Genomic DNA, 20,357 nt, shown 5'->3' with positions numbered 1-20,357 from the left:
ATCCTCTATGGGAATAGTGGTGCGTTTGTTTAAAGTAGAAACCGCTCCCTCGACCTTGGGGACTGACTGCCATAAGTCCTTTCTGGGGTCGACCATAGGAAACAATTTTTTAAATATGGGGGGAGGGACGAAAGGAATACCGGGCCTTTCCCATTCTTTATTAACAATGTCCGCCACCCGCTTGGGTATAGGAAAAGCTTCTGGGAGCCCCGGCACCTCTAGGAACTTGTCCATTTTACATAGTTTCTCTGGGATGACCAAATTTTCACAATCATCCAGAGTGGATAATACCTCCTTAAGCAAAATGCGGAGATGTTCCAACTTAAATTTAAATGTAATCACATCAGATTCAGCCTGCTGAGAAATGTTCCCTAAATCAGTAATTTCTCCCTCAGACAAAACCTCCCTGGCCCCCTCAGATTGGGTTAGGGGCCCTTCAGAGATATTAATATCAGCGTCGTCATGCTCTTCAGTAACTAAAACAGAGCAGCCACGCTTACGCTGACAAGGTTTCATTTTGGCTAAAATGTTTTTGACAGAATTATCCATTACAGCCGTTAATTGTTGCATAGTAAGGAGTATTGGCGCGCTAGATGTACTAGGGGCCTCCTGAGTGGGCAAGACTCGTGTAGACGAAGGAGGGAATGATGCAGTACCATGCTTACTCCCCTCACTTGAGGAATCATCTTGGGCATCATTGTCATTATCACATAAATTACATTTATTTAAATGAATAGGAATTCTGGCTTCCCCACATTCAGAACACAGTCTATCTGGTAGTTCAGACATGTTAAACAGGCATAAACTTGATAAGAAAGTACAAAAAAACGTTTTAAAATAAAACCGTTACTGTCACTTTAAATTTTAAACTGAACACACTTTATTACTGCAATTGCGAAAAAACATGAAGGAATTGTTCAAAATTCACCAAATTTTCACCACAGTGTCTTAAAGCCTTAAAAATATTGCACACCAATTTTGGAAGCTTTAACCCTTAAAATAACGGAACCGGAGCCGTTTTAAGCTTTAACCCCTTTACAGTCCCTGGTATCTGCTTTGCTGAGACCCAACCAAACCCAAAGGGGAATACGATACCAAATGACGCCTTCAGAAGTCTTTTATAAGTATCAGAGCTCCTCTCACATGCGACTGCATGCCATGCCTCTCAAAAACAAGTGCGCAACACCGGCGCGAAAATGAGACTCTGCCTATGCTTTGGGAAAGCCCCTAAAGAATAAGGTGTCTAAAACAGTGCCTGCCGATATTATTATATCAAAATACCCAGAATAAATGATTCCTCAAGGCTAAATATGTGTTAATAATCAATCGATTTAGCCCAGAAAAAGTCTACAGTCTAAATAAGCCCTTGTGAAGCCCTTATTTACAATCGTAATAAACATGGCTTACCGGATCCCATAGGGAAAATGACAGCTTCCAGCATTACATCGTCTTGTTAGAATGTGTCATACCTCAAGCAGCAAGGGACTGCACACTGTTCCCCCAACTGAAGTTAATTGCTCTCAACAGTCCTGTGTGGAACAGCCATGGATTTTAGTTACGGTTGCTAAAATCATTTTCCTCATACAAACAGAATTCTTCATCTCTTTTCTGTTTCTGAGTAAATAGTACGTACCAGCACTATTTGAAAATAACAAACTCTTGATTGAATAATGAAAAACTACAGTTAAACACTAAAAAACTCTAAGCCATCTCCGTGGAGATGTTGCCTGTACAACGGCAAAGAGAATGACTGGGGTAGGCGGAGCCTAGGAGGGATCATGTGACCAGCTTTGCTGGGCTCTTTGCCATTTCCTGTTGGGGAAGAGAATATCCCACAAGTAAGGATGACGCCGTGGACCGGACACACCTATGTTGGAGAAAACCGCCCTCCCTTTATTCTCTTGTCTTTTCTTTCTCTTTCCTTCCTACCTTTCCTAACCTCTCTTTCTCTCTCTAGGTCTCCCTTAATCCATTTCTTCCTCTAGTTTTTCCTCCTCCCTCTCTTCTTCTTTTCTTCACTTTCCATATCTTCTCTTGTGCTTCTGTTGGCTTGCCTAGCATTCGGTCTGCATCCTACGCACCTAAGACCTTTACTTTATCATCTGGTATAGATAATATGTTAACAAAAACATTTTGGTTTTATGTATTACAACTGCTATTCGTTTCCCACTGTGTTTGGGAATTTATTTGTAATTCAATTTTCATTACTAATAAAGCTTTGAGAAAAAAAAAATTCTCTACTAATGTTGTTAGAATTCACAACCTTAGGTAAAAATTCAAATGAAGTTCGCAAAACCGCCTTATCCTGATGAAAAATTAGAAAAGGAGATTCACAAGAAAGAGCAGATAGCTCAGAAACTCTTCTAGCAGAAGAGATAGCCAAAAGGAACAACACTTTCCAAGAAAGTAGTTTAATATCCAAAGAATGCATAGGCTCAAAAGAAGGAGCCTGTAACGCCTTCAAAACCAAATACTCCAAAGAGGAGAAATTGATTTAATGACAGGCTTAATATGAACTAAAGCCTGTACAAAACAGTGAATATCAGGAATATTAGCAATCTTTCTGTGAAATAAAACAGAAAGAGCAGAGATTTGTCCCTTCAAGGAACTTGCAGACAAACCCCTATCCAAACCATCCTGGAGAAACTGTAAAATTCTAGGAATTCTAAAAGAATGCCAAGAGAATTTATGAAAAGAACACCATGAAATGTAAGTCTTCCAAATGTAAGTCTTCGATAATAAATCTTCCTAGAGACAGATTTACGAGCTAGTAACATAGTATTAATTACTGAGTCAGAGAAACCTCTATGAGTTAATACTAAGCGTTCAATTTCCATAGCTTCAAAATTAATGAATTGAGATCCTGATGGAAAAACAGACCTTGAGACAGTAGGTCCGGCCTTAACGGAAGTGGCCAAGGTTGGCAACTGGACATCCGAACAAGATCGGCATACCAAAACCTGTGGGGCCATGCTGGAGCCACCAGCGACACAAAAGATTATTTCATGATGATCTTGGAGATCACTCTCGGAAGAAGAACTAGAGGCGGGAAGATATAAGCAGGTTGATAGCACCAAGGAAGTGTCAGCGCATTCACTGCTGAGAATCCCTGGACCTGGACAGGTATCTGGGAAGTTTCTTGTTTAGATGAGAAGCTATCAGATCTATTTCTGGAAGACCCCACATCTGAACAATCTGAGAAAACACATCCGGATGGAGAGACCACTCCCCTGGATGTAAAGTCTGATGGCTGAGAAAATCCGCCTTCCAATTGTCTACACCTGGGATATGAACCGCAGAAATAAGACAAGAGCTGGATTCCGCCCAAACAAGTATCCGAGATACTTCTTTCATAGCTAGGGGACTGTGAGTCCCACCCTGATGATTGACATATGCCACCGTTGTGATATTGTCTGTCTGAAAACAAAAGAACGGTTCTCTCTTCAACAGACGCCAAAACTGAAGAGCTCTGAGAGTTCTAAAATATTGATTGGTAATCTCGCCTCTTGAGATTTCCAAACCCCTTGTGCTGTAAGAGATCCCCAGACAGCTCCCCAACCTGAAAGACTTGCATCTGTTGTGATCACAGTCCAGGTTGGCCGAACAAAAGAGGCCCCTTGAACTAAACGTTGGTGATTTAACCACCACGTCAGAGAGTGTCGAACATTGGGATTTAAGGATATTAATTGTGATATCTTTGTATAATCCCGGCACCATTGATTTAGCATGCAAAGCTGGAGAGGTCTCATGTGAAAACGAGCAAAAGTAATCGCGTCCGATGCTGCAGTCATGAGGCCTAAAACTTCCATGCACATAGCTACTGAAGGGAATGACTAAGACTGAAGGTGCCGACATGCTGCAACCAATTTTAAACGTCTCTTGTCTGTTAGAGACAGAGTCATGGACACTGAATCTATCTGGAAACCTAAAAAGGTGACCCTTGTCTGAGGAATCAAAAAAATTTTTGGTAAATTGATCCTCCAACCATGTTTTCGAAGAAACAACACAAGTTGATTTGTGTGAGATTCTAAAGAATGTACCAAGATATCGTCCAAATAAGGAAACACCGCAATACCCTGTTCTCTGATTACAGAGAGTAGGGCAGAACCTTTGAAAATATTCTTGGAGCGTTGCTAGGCCAAATGGAAGAGCAACAAATTGTTAATGCTTGTCTAGAAAAGAGAATCTCAGGAACTGATAATGTTCTGGATGAATCGGAATATGAAGGTAAGCATCCTGCATAGACATATAATGTCCTTACTGAACAAAAGGCAGAATTGTCCTTATAGTCACCATCTTGAAAGTTGGTACTCTTACATAACGATTCAAAATTTAAACGGAAAAGGAACCGGCATGATTACCCCTGAAACCTACAGATCTGAAACACACTTCAGGAAAGCCTGAGCTTTTACTGGATTCACTGGGATGCGTGAGAGAAAAAATCTTCTTACAGGAGGTCTTACTCTGAATCCTATTCGGTGCCCCTGAGAGACAATGCTCTGAATCCATTGACTTTGGACAGAATTTGTCCAAACATCCTTGAAAAACCTTAATCTGCCCCCTACCAGCTGAGCTGGAATGAGGGCCGCACCTTTATGCGGAATTAGGGGCTGACTTTGGTTTCCTAAATGGCTTGGATTTATTCCAATTTAAGGAAGGCTTCCAATTGGAAACAGGTTCCTTTTGGGAAGGATTAGGTTTTTGTTCCTTATTTTGACGAAAGGAACGAAAACGATTAGAAGCCTTAGATTTACCCTTAGGTTTCCCCCCAGTAACAGTTGAAATAATAGAATCCAACTGAGAACCAAATAAATAATTACCTTGGAAAGAAAGAGATAGTATTCTAGACTTCAATGTCATATAAGCATTCCAAGATTTAAGCCACAAAGCTCTTCTAGCTAAAATAGCTAAAGACATGGATCTAACATCAATTTTGATAATATAAAAAATGGCATCACAATTAAAATGATTAGCATGTTGCAGTAAGCGAACAATGCTATATATGTCAGAATCCAATTCTTGTTGCGCTAAATTCTCCAACCAAAAAGTTGAAGCAGCTGCAACATCAGCCAAAGTAATTGCAGGCCTAAGAAGATGACCTGAATATAAAGAGGCTTTCCTTAGATAAGATTCAAGCTTCCTATCTAAAGGATCTTTAAAGGAAGTACTATCTTCCATAGAAATAGTGGTATGTTTAGCAAGAGTAGAAATAGCCCCATCAACTTTGGGGATCTTTTCCCAAAACTCTATTGCAATTGCTGGTAAAAGATACAATTTTTTAAACCTTGCAGAAGGATTAAAATGAGTACCTGGCTTATTCCATTCCTTAGAAATCATGTCAGAAATAGCATAAGGAATAGGAAAAACCTCTGGAGTAACCACAGTAGGTTTAAAAACAGCATTTAAACGCTTACTGGTTTTAATATCAAGAGGACTAGCTTCCTCAATATCCAAAGTAATTAACACTTCTTTTAACAAAGAACGCATATACTCTATTTTAAATAAATAAGTAGATTTGTCAGTGTCAATGTCTGAGGAAGGATCTTCTGAATCAGATAGATCCTCATCAGAGGTGGATAATTCATTATGTTGTCGGTCATTTGAAATTTCATCAACTTTATGAGAAGTTTTAAAACACCTCTAACGCTTATTAGAAGGTGGAAATGCAGACAAAGCCTTCTGAATCAGTAACAAATTCTTTAAAATTCATAGGTATATCATGTACATTAGAGGTTGAAGGAACTGCAACCGGCAATGTACTATTACAGATGGACAATCTATCTGCATGTAAAAGTTTATCATGTCAACTAATACAAATGACATTAGGAGATATAATCTCCACAATTTTACAACAAATGAACTTAGCTTTGGTAGAACCGATGTCAGGCAGCAAAGTTCCAGCAGATACTTCTGAGGCAGGATCAGATTGAGACATCTTGCAAAATGTAAAAGAAAAACAACATATAAAGCAAAAATATCAATTTCCTTATATGACAGTTTCAGGAATGGGAAAAAATGCAAATAGCATAGCCCTCTGACATAGAAAAAGGCAAGAGGCAAAAGCAATGGAGTAATAAATAATGAAAAAAGTTTGGCGCCAACCATGTCCGGAAATGACACACTCGCGTCACTAACGACACAACCCTGTGTGAACCCCTGCATTAAGTACGACGCCGGAAATGACGAACTTGCGTCAACGAACGTGCCTTTCGCGCCAAAAAAATCTTGCGCCATGAATGACGCAATAAAGTGTAGCATTTAGCGCACCCGCGAGCCTAATACAGCCCACAATTTGAAACAAGTAGTCAATTGAAAAAAAGACTAAACCCCAGGTAAGAAAAATATTTCTCAAAATTAATTTTCCCAAATATGAAACTGACAATCTGCAAAAGGAAATACATGAACCTGACTCATGGCAAATATAAGTACAATACATATATTTAGAACTTTATATAAATGCATAAAGTTCCAAACCATAGCTGTGGTGTCTTAAGAAATAAAAACATACTTACCAAAAGACACCCATCCACATATAGCAAATAGCCAAACCAGTACTGAAACAGTTATCAGTAGAGGTAATGGTATATGAGAGTATATTGTCAATATGAAAAGGGAGATAGGAGATGTATCTCTATGACCGATAACAGAGAACCTATGAAAAAGACCCTGTTAGGAAAATCATTGCATTGAATAGGTAATACTCTCCATGTCCCTCTGACATTCACTGTACTCTGAGAGGAATCAGGCTTCAAAATGCTGAGAAGCGCATGTCAACGTAGAAATCTTAGCACAAACTTACTTCACCACCTCCATAGGAGGCAAAGTTTGTAAAACTGAATTGTGGGTGTGGTGGGGGGGTGTATTTATAGGCATTTTGAGGGTTGGGAAACTTTGCCCCTCCTGGTAGGATTGTATATCCCATACGTCACTAGCTCATGGACTCTTGCCAATTACATGAAAGAAATAGCGTTTTGCCACGGGCGGCCTGAAGCGCTCAGCACGGCATACACTGCAGGCAAATAAAAGAACTTTCAGCATGAAGTATTTTATACTTCATGGCTGAAAGTCCCCTTTATTAGTAGCGCTGGTAAACCCTTCCTGTTTTATGACTGGCGTATCTGTACCATTGCATATGCTCCTAATGCGAGATCAGCACTAGATTAAACCAAATTTCTTATTGCAAATAAAATGTATCAGCATCTGACAACCACCAAAAAGGAAATTACTGAAGAGTGTCTTAGGGTTTGGTACAAATAATATGTGTGACCTAAACACTAATGTGACTATAAATGTCGCTCTGTGAGAGAGTAATTTTACAACCTGCACTATCCCTCCCTATACATTTAAATGGATCTTAAACATTATGAGATTGTAGTAAAAAATGTTTAATTAAGAGTAGTTAAAAAATTACAAGATATTATCAATTTGTTTGTTCCCCTTTCCTGTACTTCCACTGAATTTCTGTAAAGTAATGAGTACCTCCATGTTTTAACTAAGTTTTGCCGTATCTATTCTTCCTGCTGGGGACAATTAGGGACGGATATAAAACAAGCAATGAAAGAAACTGTCGACACAAGGCTGTGTGAAACATAGGATTGTCCAAAATGGTTTCCACACAGCCTTAGTTCAAATATGGGGGACTTATTCCTTTATAGAAACTAAACCTTTACACTCATATTTTTAAAATTGAAACAACTAATATTGTTGAATACATCACTATATCTACCATGTATTTACTGTGTAACATCCCTTTAATGTGACATGGATAAATTGCCTTTTACAATGTTTTTTCACCCAGAGAGAAACTGACCATTGGAACTATGGACATAATTTTAAAGGAATAACTCCCCTACCCTTAAGGAATAGTCTAGTCAAAATTAGACTTTCATGAATCAGATAGAGCATGCAATTTTAAGCAACTTTCTTATTTACTCCTATTGTAATTTTTTTCGTCATTCTCTTGGTATCTTTATTTGAAAAAGTAAGACTGTAAGCTTAGGAGCCAGCCCATTTTTGGTTCAGTGCCTGGGTAGTGCATGCTGATTCGTGTCAAAATGTAGACACCAATCATCAAGCGCTATCCAGGTGCTGAACCAAAAATGAGCTGGCTCCTAAGCTTACATTCTTTAGCAGCATATTATGATTCTAAAAGAACATACTAAATATGCTATAAAATGCATAAGAAATGAATTATTACAATAGTATAAGCAATAAAAGGTCTAGTAATAATTTAGATAGATTCTCAATTTAAAAAAAAGGAAATAGGCAGAATATTAAGAATTATACTCTTGTCTGTGTGGTACAATTTAAAGTTCCAAAAGCTTTTAGATTATGTATTATTTACACGTGAGGTATGTAATATAGTTTCTAATATTAAAGGGCTGTAAAATATTTGAATAATGACACGCTGTAAATCGTTAGTTGCACATCTGAGTAGTGCGACTAGAACTGCTGATTGGATCAGCAGCGGCTTCTGCTCAGGAACAGCAGTGCTGCATAATCCCCAAGCCGCACTTCTACTGTGTGTTTAACCCATTAGGTCCTTTAAATGTCAAATATTTGATTTAGAAAAATTACAAAAATAACTTTATTATAAGTGATCCAACAACAACCCTGACCAACAAAAAAACTCACCATCCACTCAGATATGATGACATCCACCTTTTGCACAGGTAAGTCTACATCTTCAATTCTTCCTTTAATCAGTGTTATTGTGTCTTCAAGCTTATTCAGCCTGTAAAAAAATATTATTTGTAATAATTGTTTTACTATATATTTGTCTGGTCAAGTAGGCAAAACTCTATTGTGCACTTTAGGCTTGCTAGTGAATCCTGACACTCAAGAAAACAGTGTCCCTCTAAAAATAAGGTGACAGTGAAAGTATTTTTGTGGGCAAAATAAAGAAATATATGTAAAAAAGGGGTAGTTTTTAGGTAAATTAAATTGTGTTAAAGGGATGGTAACATCAAAATTAAACTTTCATGATTCAGATAATCCAATTTAAAAAATAACTTTCCAATTTAATGATATTATCTAATTTGCTTTGTTCTCTTCATATCCTTTGATAACAAGCATATCTAAATAGTCTCAGGAGCAACAATGCACTACTCCACTACAAGCTGCTGATTGATGGCTGCAAATACATGCTTCTTGTCATTGGCAATAATATAACAATGTTGGTTATGCAAAACTGAGGAATGGGTAATAAAGGGATTAAATATCTTTTTAAACAATACAAATTCTGGATTCTCTTTAAAACCTTGTTTTCTGCAATTGTTTTTAAATAGACATAATCCTCCTACCACATGCCTTATTTGGATGAGCCAATCCAGAATTGTTACTGTGTTAAAAAAACTAAAAGTTTTTTTTCCTGTATATTTGAACAGGAGAAGATATGGCCAAGGTTTAGGTTTGTGAAGCTTGTCATTTGCACTTCCAACAGGAAAACAGACTCAAGTGTGCATGTGTCTGTAGCACTTGGCAACAGTGTTTGTAACAATGTTTGTTGCAACTTGATATACATTGTTTAAAACACCACTGCCATAGAGTAATAGACACATGCACAGTTTCAACTTCAACATTTAATAAAATAAATAAACTGGATATTTTTTCTAAATTGCATGTTCTTTCTAAACCATGAAAGCCCCCATAAATCAATTAGCTAAACTCTCTCTCTAAAATCCTCTATTATTAAAAACAATCTCTGTGCTTCTTGAATGGAGGTGATCAGACGAATGATATTTCAGATATGTATAGAATACGTATACAAACTCTGTAATATTTCTGCATGCTATGTTCAATACAGATAAACCATAAAATCATTTTGTAAACTGTGAGCTGCTTGTAATATCCTCAATTTAATAAAACGGTTAATGTATCCTCATATTTTGTAATCATTATTGTTCACAAACAACTTGTTTATGACAATAACCAACGACCGTCTGAGAACCTCTTGTGTGAATATACAATATTACGCCTCTTCAAGTGGTTCATCAAGTTTGATGAATTTCTATGAAATTTCTTTGCTGACAACATGAGTTCACTTTCCAAACATAATAAAAATAAAAAAAGAGACACACTCAGCACAAAAAATATTTCATGCTGTCATAAGTTTGTAAACCCCCCCAGACAAAAAAAAATAGATCTTTAAAATTGAAATGATATTTTTTAGTCCTTGAAGAGAATATCGATCTTTTCTCTATATGCTATTAACATGACAGCTAATGTTACCATCGACAGAATAATTATTAATGCTGGGGAAATTGATTTCTAGGATATAGTTCTTATCTCTGACTATTCTCTGATATCTCGTATTTCTACCATCTAGCTGCGCCTGGCGTGAACTGCACCCTAGGAATCTCATTAAAAGTGTAATTGGAAAGGACAGTACTGTGGAACAATAGGATAAAAGGATGTTATGGTTGAGAGGCAATGTGAACTCTTGAACTGGTCTTTAATTTATCAAAGGATTAGTGGTCTTAAAAAAATCAATTAAATATTTCTTACTGTTGTTCCCCAAATATGTGCATCTATCATATTCAAATTGTATTTTCTGGACAAGCTGGGCAATCATGTTACAATTCTAAAACTAAAGCTTGCCTTTACACTCTACTTGATTTCAAATACTACCTTACCCAACACAACTAAATCAATCTAGAGGTAGTCAGTAAGTACACACAGCTTTACAGTTAGTTAGATACATACTTATGACTTCATTTTCAAAGAGTATTTATTTTGTTTTATCAAAAGAGAATCAACTATATCTGCACTACACCAGTGGAGAAGATGAATGAATCCAAAACAGATCAGTGTAACAAACTAAGCAGTCCAGGTGGAGTGAGGCCCAAAGGATAGGAGGTGGGAGTCCCAGAACAATACTACAGGGCAAGAGAGGCAATGTGACAATACCACAGTACAGGTGGAGCCAATGCAACAAGAATAAAAAGCAGGAGGGGGCAATGCAGCATTACCAGAGGGCAGGCAGAGCCAGTGCAACAAGACCAGAGTGTGAGCGTAGCCAGTTCAACAAGACCAGAAGACCAGAGTGTGAGCGGTGCTGGTGCAACAAGATCAGATTTTGAGCAGAACCAGTGCAAGAAGACCAGAAGAGCAGAGTGTGAGTGGCGCCAGTGCAACAAGACCAAATTGTGAACAGAGCCAGTGCAACAAGACCAGAAGACCAGAGTTTGAGCGGCGCTGGTGCAACAAGACCAGAGAGTGAGCAAAGTCAGTGCAACAAGACCAGAAGACCAGAGTTTGAGCGGCGCTGGTGCAACAAGACCAGAGAGTGAGCAAAGTCAGTGCAACAATACCAGAGCGCTGGCAGAGCCAGTGCAATAAGATCAGAGTGTGAGCGGAGCCAGTGCAAGAAGACTATAAGAGCAGATTTTGAGGGGCGCCAGTGCAACAAGACTAGAGGGTAAGTGGCGCCAGTGCAACAAGACCAGAGTGTGAGCTGAGCCAGGGCAACAATACCAGAGTGCTGGCAGAGCCAGTGCAACAAGACCAGAGTGTGAGCGGAGCCAGTGCAACAAGACCAGAGAGTGAGCGGAGCCAGTGCAACTCCCATAAGTCTAGATCCAGAACACAATAACAAAAAAGCCTTAAGCCTTTACAGAGTTCTTTCCAACGTGGGAGAGAAGAAACCTTCCTCTGGAAGGTCTGATCGGAAACCATTCTGTACTCCTGGGACACTAAATCTAAAACCTACGGACCCTGCATAGATGAAGACTAGACCTTCTGAAAAAAAGGTCATAATCTACCCCCATCACAATATAATCTGGATCAGGGGTCACACTTTCATGTAGACTTGGTAGAGGAAGAAGGCATTTTGAGCTGTTTAGCCTTGTTCCAATTGAAAAAAGACTTTCTGGATGGACTGAAAGAATCTTGTCTTTTAGAAGGAGGAGGAAGACTTTTGGTTCCTTGATTATCAAAAGGAATGAAAGTGACTAGTGTTGTTCTTTCCCTTAGACTTCTTGTCTTGAGGAAAAAAAGGCTCCTTTACCTCCAGTCACAGTTGAGGCTATAGCATCTAAACTAGGACCAGATAAAATGTTTCCTTGGAAAGGAAGATATAAAAGTCTAGATCTTAAAACCATGACAGCTGATCAAGACTTGAGCAACGTCATCACTAATGAAAGCATTACCTGACCTAATTACGTTTCAAACACGGTTGAAACTTTACATCAAAAGAATCATCAGAAAATTGATCAGAGAAAATAAAGCACCAATATACTAATAGCTGGCTTAAATAAATAACCCACTTGTAGAAAAAGCCTCTTTTGTGGAAAGGCTCAAATGTTCCATCCATTGGTCCTTAAAATAAGTACTATCCTCTAAAGCAGTGGTCGCCAACCAGTGGTGCATGGACCAATGGTGGTCCACGAGAAGATGTTGGTGGTCCTCGACACCATCAAGCAGGAATTAATCTCCTATGATGGTGTCACACCCGTCGCACCGCAACTCCCTACAGTGCCTGGCTGGACATCAGTGAAAACCAACGGAGGAGGAGTTAAATTACAATCTCCCTACGCACGTTGCGTAGTACTGCGCAACTTGCGTAGCTAAATTGTATTTTTAACTCCTCCCGCCCGGCACACTGCTCAGAGGAAGATGCTTCCATTCTAAATCCAGCAGAGGTTGGTAAAGTCTTGGATTGAAATAGTGGAATTAAAGTATATAAAAAAAGAAAATCTTTAAAAAATTGTCATATTTCATTTATTTTCTTCCCTTTACCTGTCTCTTTGTAGTAGTTTTACTAATTCCTTCAGATGGACTTACATCACTGTTTGTCTTCCTCCCCTCCATCTTCTTTTTTTAATTAAATATTAATTATTTTTCATTCTAATAATTTTCCCGTGCACAAAGCCATTCCACCTGTATTCCAGTAATTGCCATTCAACATATCCCACCAGTATTATAGTAATTGCCAGTAACATCAGTCATGGTTAGCTCACATCCATATTGAGAGCTTTCTGATATAAAATTAATTTATTACTCCAATGTCTGTCCATGACCATAAGTAGTTTTGAATAATTCCTAACTGGGGAAGAGACATGGAAGTCTTGTGGTCCTTTTAAACATAATTCTTTTTTTCCCCACTTTCTGCCTCTGCTTCCAGCTCAAAAGTTGGCACTCACCCTTGCTCTCTCATTTGGAAGTATTCTCTCAGTTCTGTCATTCAGTTAGTTAATTCCAAAAAAATATTCTTAAAAATGTGTAAATATATACATAATGTAAACGTAGCTATGGTTATACTAGTTATGTACAGTATGTGTGTGTATATATATATATATATATATATATATATATATATACATACACAAACACACACACACATTATAGAGGTTTGTACCTTTTAAAAAGAAAAAATCATGTTAGTGGTCCACGGGATTCAAAATTTTGAGTTTAGTGGTCCCTGAGGTCCGAAAGGTTGGCGACCCCTGCTCTTAAGGGATAAAAGTGCATTTTGTCAAAATAGAGATAGGACTATCCACCTTTGTAACAATTTCCCAAAGCTCTACACTAGCTGATGGAAAAGGAAATTTATGCTTACCTGATAAATTGATTTCTTTTATGATATGCCGAGTCCACGGGTTTCATCCGTGGACCCCTGGCCCTGTTCCAGCTCTGGAACTGGGCAAATTACACCCATTGTGTAAAGGTCTTTTACACAGCGTAAGAACGCCTCTCTTTTTGTCTGGTCTACAGACAAACGTGAAAGATGAAATCTCCCCCTTGGGAGAAAATCTTTGAATTCCAGCTGGTAGCCCTGGGTCACAATTTCCAATGCCCAGGGATCCTGTACATCCCTTGCCCAAGCCTGAGCAAAGAAAGAGAGTCTGCCCCTACTAGATCCGGTCCCGGATCGGGGGCTGCCCCTTCATGCTGTCTTGGTAGCAGCAGCGGGCTTTTTGGCTTGTTTACCTTTATTCCAGGCCTGGTTAGGTCTCCAGACTGACTTGGATTGAGCAAAGTTCCCTTCCTGCTTAGTGGAGGAAGAGGAAGCAGAGGATACTCCTTTAAAGTTTCGAAAGGAACAAAAATTATTTTGTTTACCCCTCATCTTGAGGGACTTGTGCTGAGGTAGGGCGTGACCCTTACCTCCAGTAATGTCAGAGATTATCTCCTTCAACTCAGGCCCGAATAGGGTCTTACCTTTGAAAGGAATAGCTAAAAGCTTTAATTTTGGATGATACGTCAGCAGACCATGATTTCAGCCATAACGCTCTGCGCACCAGGATGGCAAAGCCTGCGTTCTTCGCCGCTAATTTTGCAATTTGAAAAGCAGCATCAGTAATAAATGAATTGGCTAATTTAAGAGCCTTTATTCTGTCTAAAATGCCTTCTAAGGGCGTCTCTACCTTCAGAGACTTCTCCAAGGCATCAAACCAAAATGCAGCTGCAGTAGTTACTGGAACAATGCAGGCTGTAGGCTGAAATAGAAAACCCTGGTGAACAAATAGCTTCTTTAGAAGACCCTCTAATTTTTTATCCATAGGGTCTTTAAAAGCACAACTGTCCTCAATAGGTATAGTTGTACGCTTAGCTAGAGTAGATATAGCTCCCTCCACCTTAGGGAAAAATTGCCAGGAGTCCCGTATGGTGTCAGATATAGGAAAGATTTTCTTAAAGTTAGGAGGGGGAGAAAACGGTATTCCTGGTCTATCCCATTCCCTCTTAACAATTTCCGAAATTCTTTTAGGAACCGGAAAAACATCCGTGTAAGTAGGTACTTCTAAATATTTGTCCATTTTACACAATTTTTCTGGGGGAATTGTGATAGGGTCACAATCATCCGGAGTCTCCAAAACCTCCCTGAGCAACAGGTGGAGGTGTTCCAGTTTAAATTTAAAAGACTTGACGTCCGAATCTTTCTGAGGCAATAAATTTCCTGACTCTGAAAGTTCCCCCTCAGACATAAAATCCCTAACCCCCAAATCAGAGCATTGTGAAGGTGCATCGGAAATAGTCACTAAGGCATCAGAGGGTTCAGTATATTCATTAATACCTGACCTACTGCGTTTACCCTGCAAACCTGGCAGTTTAGATAATACCTCTGTAAGGGTAGTAGACATCACTGCCGCCATATCTTGCAAAGTAAAAGAAGTAGACGCACCAGAAGTACTTGGCGTCTCTTGCGTGGGTGTTAAAGGTTGTGACACTTGGGGAGAATTAGATGGCATATCCTGATTCTCTTCAGACTGAGAATCATCCTTAGGCACACTTTCATTTCCTAAAATATGTTCTTTACAGTGTAGGGCCCTTTCAGTACAAGAAGGACACAATGTAAAAGGAGGTTCCACAATGGCTTCTAAACACATAGAACACTGACTTTCTTCAATGTCAGACATGTTGAACAGACTAGTAATAACAGCACAAGTCGTTAACAACCTTTATTACATAGGAAAAACAATCAGCAAAGAAAATGAGTACTGTGCATTTAAGAATAAAAAGAGAACACTGTTTTTTCAAAATTGCTAAAACGTTATGCAAAATGATTAATTTCGATTATGTGTGAACCTAATGTACAATCGGATATTGCACCACAAGTAAACAGGAGAGTTAACCCTTTAATTCGAGTGTTTAGCCCACAAAAAGTGTTATGCAGAGAAAAATTGTTAAACTGCCACTGCACCTCACCACAGCTCTGCTGTGGCACCTACCGGCCTCAAAGGACTGGGAAAACTATCCGGTCTCACTCTGAAAAAGAGCCTCACAGTCTGGTCCCAACCGGAGCTAATGGCTGCTGTTCTCTCCAAGCTCTAACTGTGAACTGAGGCGCGAAATTAGGCCCCGCCCATCATCCTTGATGTGCAAATAACTTAAGCAACCGCATGGGAAGCGGTTTTAAGAAAAACGGCCATGAATAAATGTTATCTAATAAACATATATGCCATGTGGACCCCTCAGTATCACAAAATGTCAGCCCTGATAAGTCTCATATTTAATAAAGTAAGCGTTTTCTAGGCTGCCCCAGTGTCTTCAACCATATAGCCCATAAGTGTCCCTTGTTGAAATCTCTCACAAGGATAATTATACACAGGTTTACAGTACCATCCTAACCAGGACTACTGCTTACCCCTTCCCAACTTGGGAAATATGTCAGCCCATTCCGATCTACAACAGTCTCCTCAGAATATAAATGACTGCACATACCTTAATGCTGCTTGCAGTAAGAAACGTTCCCTACACTGAAGGTTTCTCTTGTACTCCTCATCAAATTTTGTGGGAACCAATAAGGATCTCAGTTACAACTGCTAAGATCATCAAACTCAAGGCAGAATTCTTCTTCTATGTCCTGCCTGCGGAAAAAATAGTACTCTCCGGTACCATTTAAAATAAAAAATTCTTGATTGAAAAAACTAAAAACTATCATTTTATCACCACTTAACTTTACCCTTCCTGTTACTAGCATAGGCAAAGAGAATGACTGGGGGGAGGAGTTAAGGGAGCTATATAGCAGCTCTGCTGTGGTGCTCTTTGCCACTTCCTGTTAACAGGAGGATAATATCCCACAAGAAAGGATGAAACCCGTGGACTCGGCATATCTTGTAAAAGAAAAGTAAACATCTTTACTTTTGACTGCTTTTTAGTAATAATTTAAATTTTTGCCCCCGGAACTAAAAATAAGCCTCAGAAGTCTTCGCTGAAGGACAGAAAATTAGATCCAATAACTTGATGAAATTTACTTCCGAAGGCTAAAAGTCTTGTACTCCTAAAATACATAGTACCTCCTATAAAAAGAGATTGCATATGTTCTTTCTTGAACATAAAAGAGGAGGATTCTGAGTCCTGATTAGTCATTACTTCTGATAACCAGAAAGAATTTCACCTTCAGATAACGGATCTGATGCGTTAGAGTCTGAAGAAAAAGTACGATCCACTCCTTTCGATTCTTCTAAAAACAAAATTTGTATTTGATACAATTAAAACAGAAAGAAAGCTCCAATGCAGAAACAAAGTGGGCACAGCACTCCGGCTTACGTGTTTTGGTCGGAGTGCTGCGCCCACTTTGATTCTGCATTGGAGCTTTCTTTCTATGTTTTAATTGTATCAAATAAAAATTTTGTTTTTAGAAGAATCGAAAGGAGTTGATTGTACATTTTCTTCACTATACAGTACCTTTATCCAGTTGATCCAGCTCCTTCCTACAACGAACCGATTTACTCCTCCCTAAGAGATGACATCTTCGGAAGCGCCCAAGTGTTTGTCTGGATAGCCGCATACTGGACGCTGAGACGCTGAGAAAGGTGAGAGGGAGAGTAGCTGATTGCTGGCTACAGACCGTAAGGCTACAGAAACCCTCTGCACCGTAGTGCTCAAGCAGGAAGTCCAGACGGCCGGCATCAGAAACTGGGTGAGCAAGTACCGAGGTGTACTGGTTTGAGGAGCAAGAGTGTGAGTGGCTGTGGGGCACTTTGGAGTTACATAAGTGTGGACATTGAAACATTATAACCTAACCACTCTTAAACATTTATTACCACTGTGTTAGAGTCTGAATCAGAAATTAACTGTTTAGTAGATCTGATCTTAAGAGTTTCTGAATGGCTAGATAAATCAACAGTAGGTTGTTTGACAGAGACAGAGGCATGGCCGCCAACATTTAATAAACAAAAGAGCAAGAGCACACCAAATCTTTAAAATTTTCAGCAAAATGTGTAGCACTCCCTTGTACAAAACAAACCAAGGGAGGACAGGGGCCTTTAGAGGTGAGAATGGATTGTGACTGGTTGCAAATCAGTATTTAATACATACATGAAGAACAGAGCTGAGCTGGTGAAAAAACAGAATTTATGCTTACCTGATAAATTACTTTCTCCAACGGTGTGTCCGGTCCACGGCGTCATCCTTACTTGTGGGAATATTCTATTCCCCAACAGGAAATGGCAAAGAGCCCAGCAAAGCTGGTCACATGATCCCTCCTAGGCTCCGCCTACCCCAGTCATTCGACCGACGTACAGGAGGAAATATGCATAGGAGAAACCATATGATACCGTGGTGACTGTAGTTAGAGAAAATAATTCATCAGACCTGATTAAAAAAACCAGGGCGGGCCGTGGACCGGACACACCGTTGGAGAAAGTAATTTATCAGGTAAGCATAAATTCTGTTTTCTCCAACATAGGTGTGTCCGGTCCACGGCGTCATCCTTACTTGTGGGAACCAATACCAAAGCTTTAGGACACGGATGAAGGGAGGGAGCAAATCAGGCCACCTAAATGGAAGGCACCACGGCTTGCAAAACCTTTCTCCCAAAAATAGCCTCTGAAGAAGCAAAAGTATCAAATTTGTAAAATTTGGCAAAAGTGTGCAGTGAAGACCAAGTTGCTGCCTTACATATCTGGTCAACAGAAGCCTCGTTCTTGAAGGCCCATGTGGAAGCCACAGCCCTAGTGGAATGAGCTGTGATTCTTTCAGGAGGCTGCCGTCCGGCAGTCTCATAAGCCAATCGGATAATGCTTTTAAGCCAAAAAGAGAGAGAGGTAGAAGTTGCTTTTTTGACCTCTCCTTTTACCAGAATAAACAACAAACAAAGAAGATGTCTGTCTGAAATCTTTAGTAGCCTCTAAATAGAATTTTAGAGCACGGACTACGTCCAAATTGTGTAACAAACGTTCCTTCTTTGAAACTGGATTCGGACACAAAGAAGGTACAACAATCTCCTGGTTAATATTTTTGTTGGAAACAACTTTCGGAAGAAAACCAGGCTTAGTACGCAAAACCACCTTATCTGCATGGAACACCAGATAGGGCGGAGAACACTGCAGAGCAGATAACTCAGAAACTCTTCTAGCAGAAGAAATTGCAACCAAAAACAAAACTTTCCAAGATAATAACTTAATATCTACGGAATGTAAGGGTTCAAACGGAACCCCTTGAAGAACTGAAAGAACTAGATTTAGACTCCAGGGAGGAGTCAAAGGTCTGTAAACAGGCTTGATTCTAACCAGAGCCTGAACAAACGCTTGAACGTCTGGCACAGCTGCCAGCCTTTTGTGAAGTAAAACAGATAAAGCAGAAATCTGTCCCTTCAGAGAACTTGCAGATAATCCTTTCTCCAAACCTTCTTGTAGAAAGGATAGAATCTTAGGAATTTTTATCTTGTTCCATGGGAATCCTTTAGATTCACACCAACAGATATATTTTTTCCATATTTTATGGTAAATCTTTCTAGTTACAGGCTTTCTAGCCTGAATAAGAGTATCTATTACGGAATCTGAAAACCCACGCTTTGATAAAATCAAGCGTTCAATCTCCAAGCAGTCAGTTGGAGGGAAACCAGATTCGGATGTTCGAATGGACCTTGAACAAGAAGGTCCTGTCTCAAAGGTAGCTTCCATGGTGGAGCCGATGACATATTCACCAGGTCTGCATACCAAGTCCTGCGTGGCCACGCAGGAGCTATCAAGATCACCGAAGCCCTCTCCTGATTGATCCTGGCTACCAGCCTGGGAATGAGAGGAAACGGTGGGAATACATAAGCTAGGTTGAAGGTCCAAGGTGCTACTAGTGCATCCACTAGAGTCGCCTTGGGATCCCTGGATCTGGACCCGTAACAAGGAACCTTGAAGTTCTGACGAGAGGCCATAAGATCCATGTCTGGAATGCCCCATAATTGAGTTATTTGGGCAAAGATTTCCGGATGGAGTTCCCACTCCCCCGGATGGAAGGTCTGACGACTCAGAAAATCCGCTTCCCAATTTTCCACTCCTGGGATGTGGATTGCAGACAAGTGGCAGGAGTGATCCTCCGCCCATTGAATTATCTTGGTCACTTCCTCCATCGCCAGGGAACTCCTTGTTCCCCCCTGATGGTTGATATATGCAACAGTCGTCATGTTGTCTGATTGAAACCTTATGAATTTGGCCTTTGCTAGATGAGGCCAAGCTTTGAGAGCATTGAATATCGCTCTCAGTTCCAGAATGTTTATCGGGAGAAGAGATTCTTCCCGGGACCATAGACCCTGAGCTTTCAGGGGTTCCCAGACCGCGCCCCAGCCCACCAGACTGGCGTCGGTCGTGACAATGACCCACTCTGGTCTGCGGAAGCTCATTCCCTGTGACAGGTTGTCCAGGATCAGCCACCAACGGAGTGAATCTCTGGTTCTTAGATCTACTTGAATCGTCGGAGACAAGTCTGTATAATCCCCATTCCACTGTCTGAGCATGCACAGTTGTAATGGTCTTAGATGAATTCGTGCAAAAGGAACTATGTCCATTGCTGCAACCATCAATCCTATTACTTCCATGCACTGCGCTATGGAAGGATGAAGAACAGAATGAAGTACTTGACAAGAGCTTAGAAGTTTTGATTTTCTGACCTCTGTCAGAAAAATCCTCATTTCTAAGGAA

General features: G+C 39.8%; 1 protein-coding gene across 1 annotated transcript in view; it reads right to left on the bottom strand.

Moving 5' to 3' along the window:
* The window catches only part of PRMT3 (protein arginine methyltransferase 3), a 606,280-nt gene that overhangs the window by 434,222 nt on the left and 151,701 nt on the right, over positions 1-20,357 (bottom strand). Inside the window, exon 10 of the mRNA XM_053720370.1 lies at positions 8,635-8,734. Coding sequence (XP_053576345.1) covers positions 8,635-8,734 — 100 coding nt within the window. The remainder of the gene's footprint in view (positions 1-8,634; positions 8,735-20,357) is intronic.

The sequence above is a fragment of the Bombina bombina genome, chromosome 7, assembly GCF_027579735.1.
Source record: "Bombina bombina isolate aBomBom1 chromosome 7, aBomBom1.pri, whole genome shotgun sequence".
Lineage (NCBI taxonomy): Eukaryota > Metazoa > Chordata > Amphibia > Anura > Bombinatoridae > Bombina > Bombina bombina.
The sequence above is the reverse complement of the archived record's forward strand: the minus strand, read 5'-3'. Positions and strand labels throughout refer to the sequence as shown.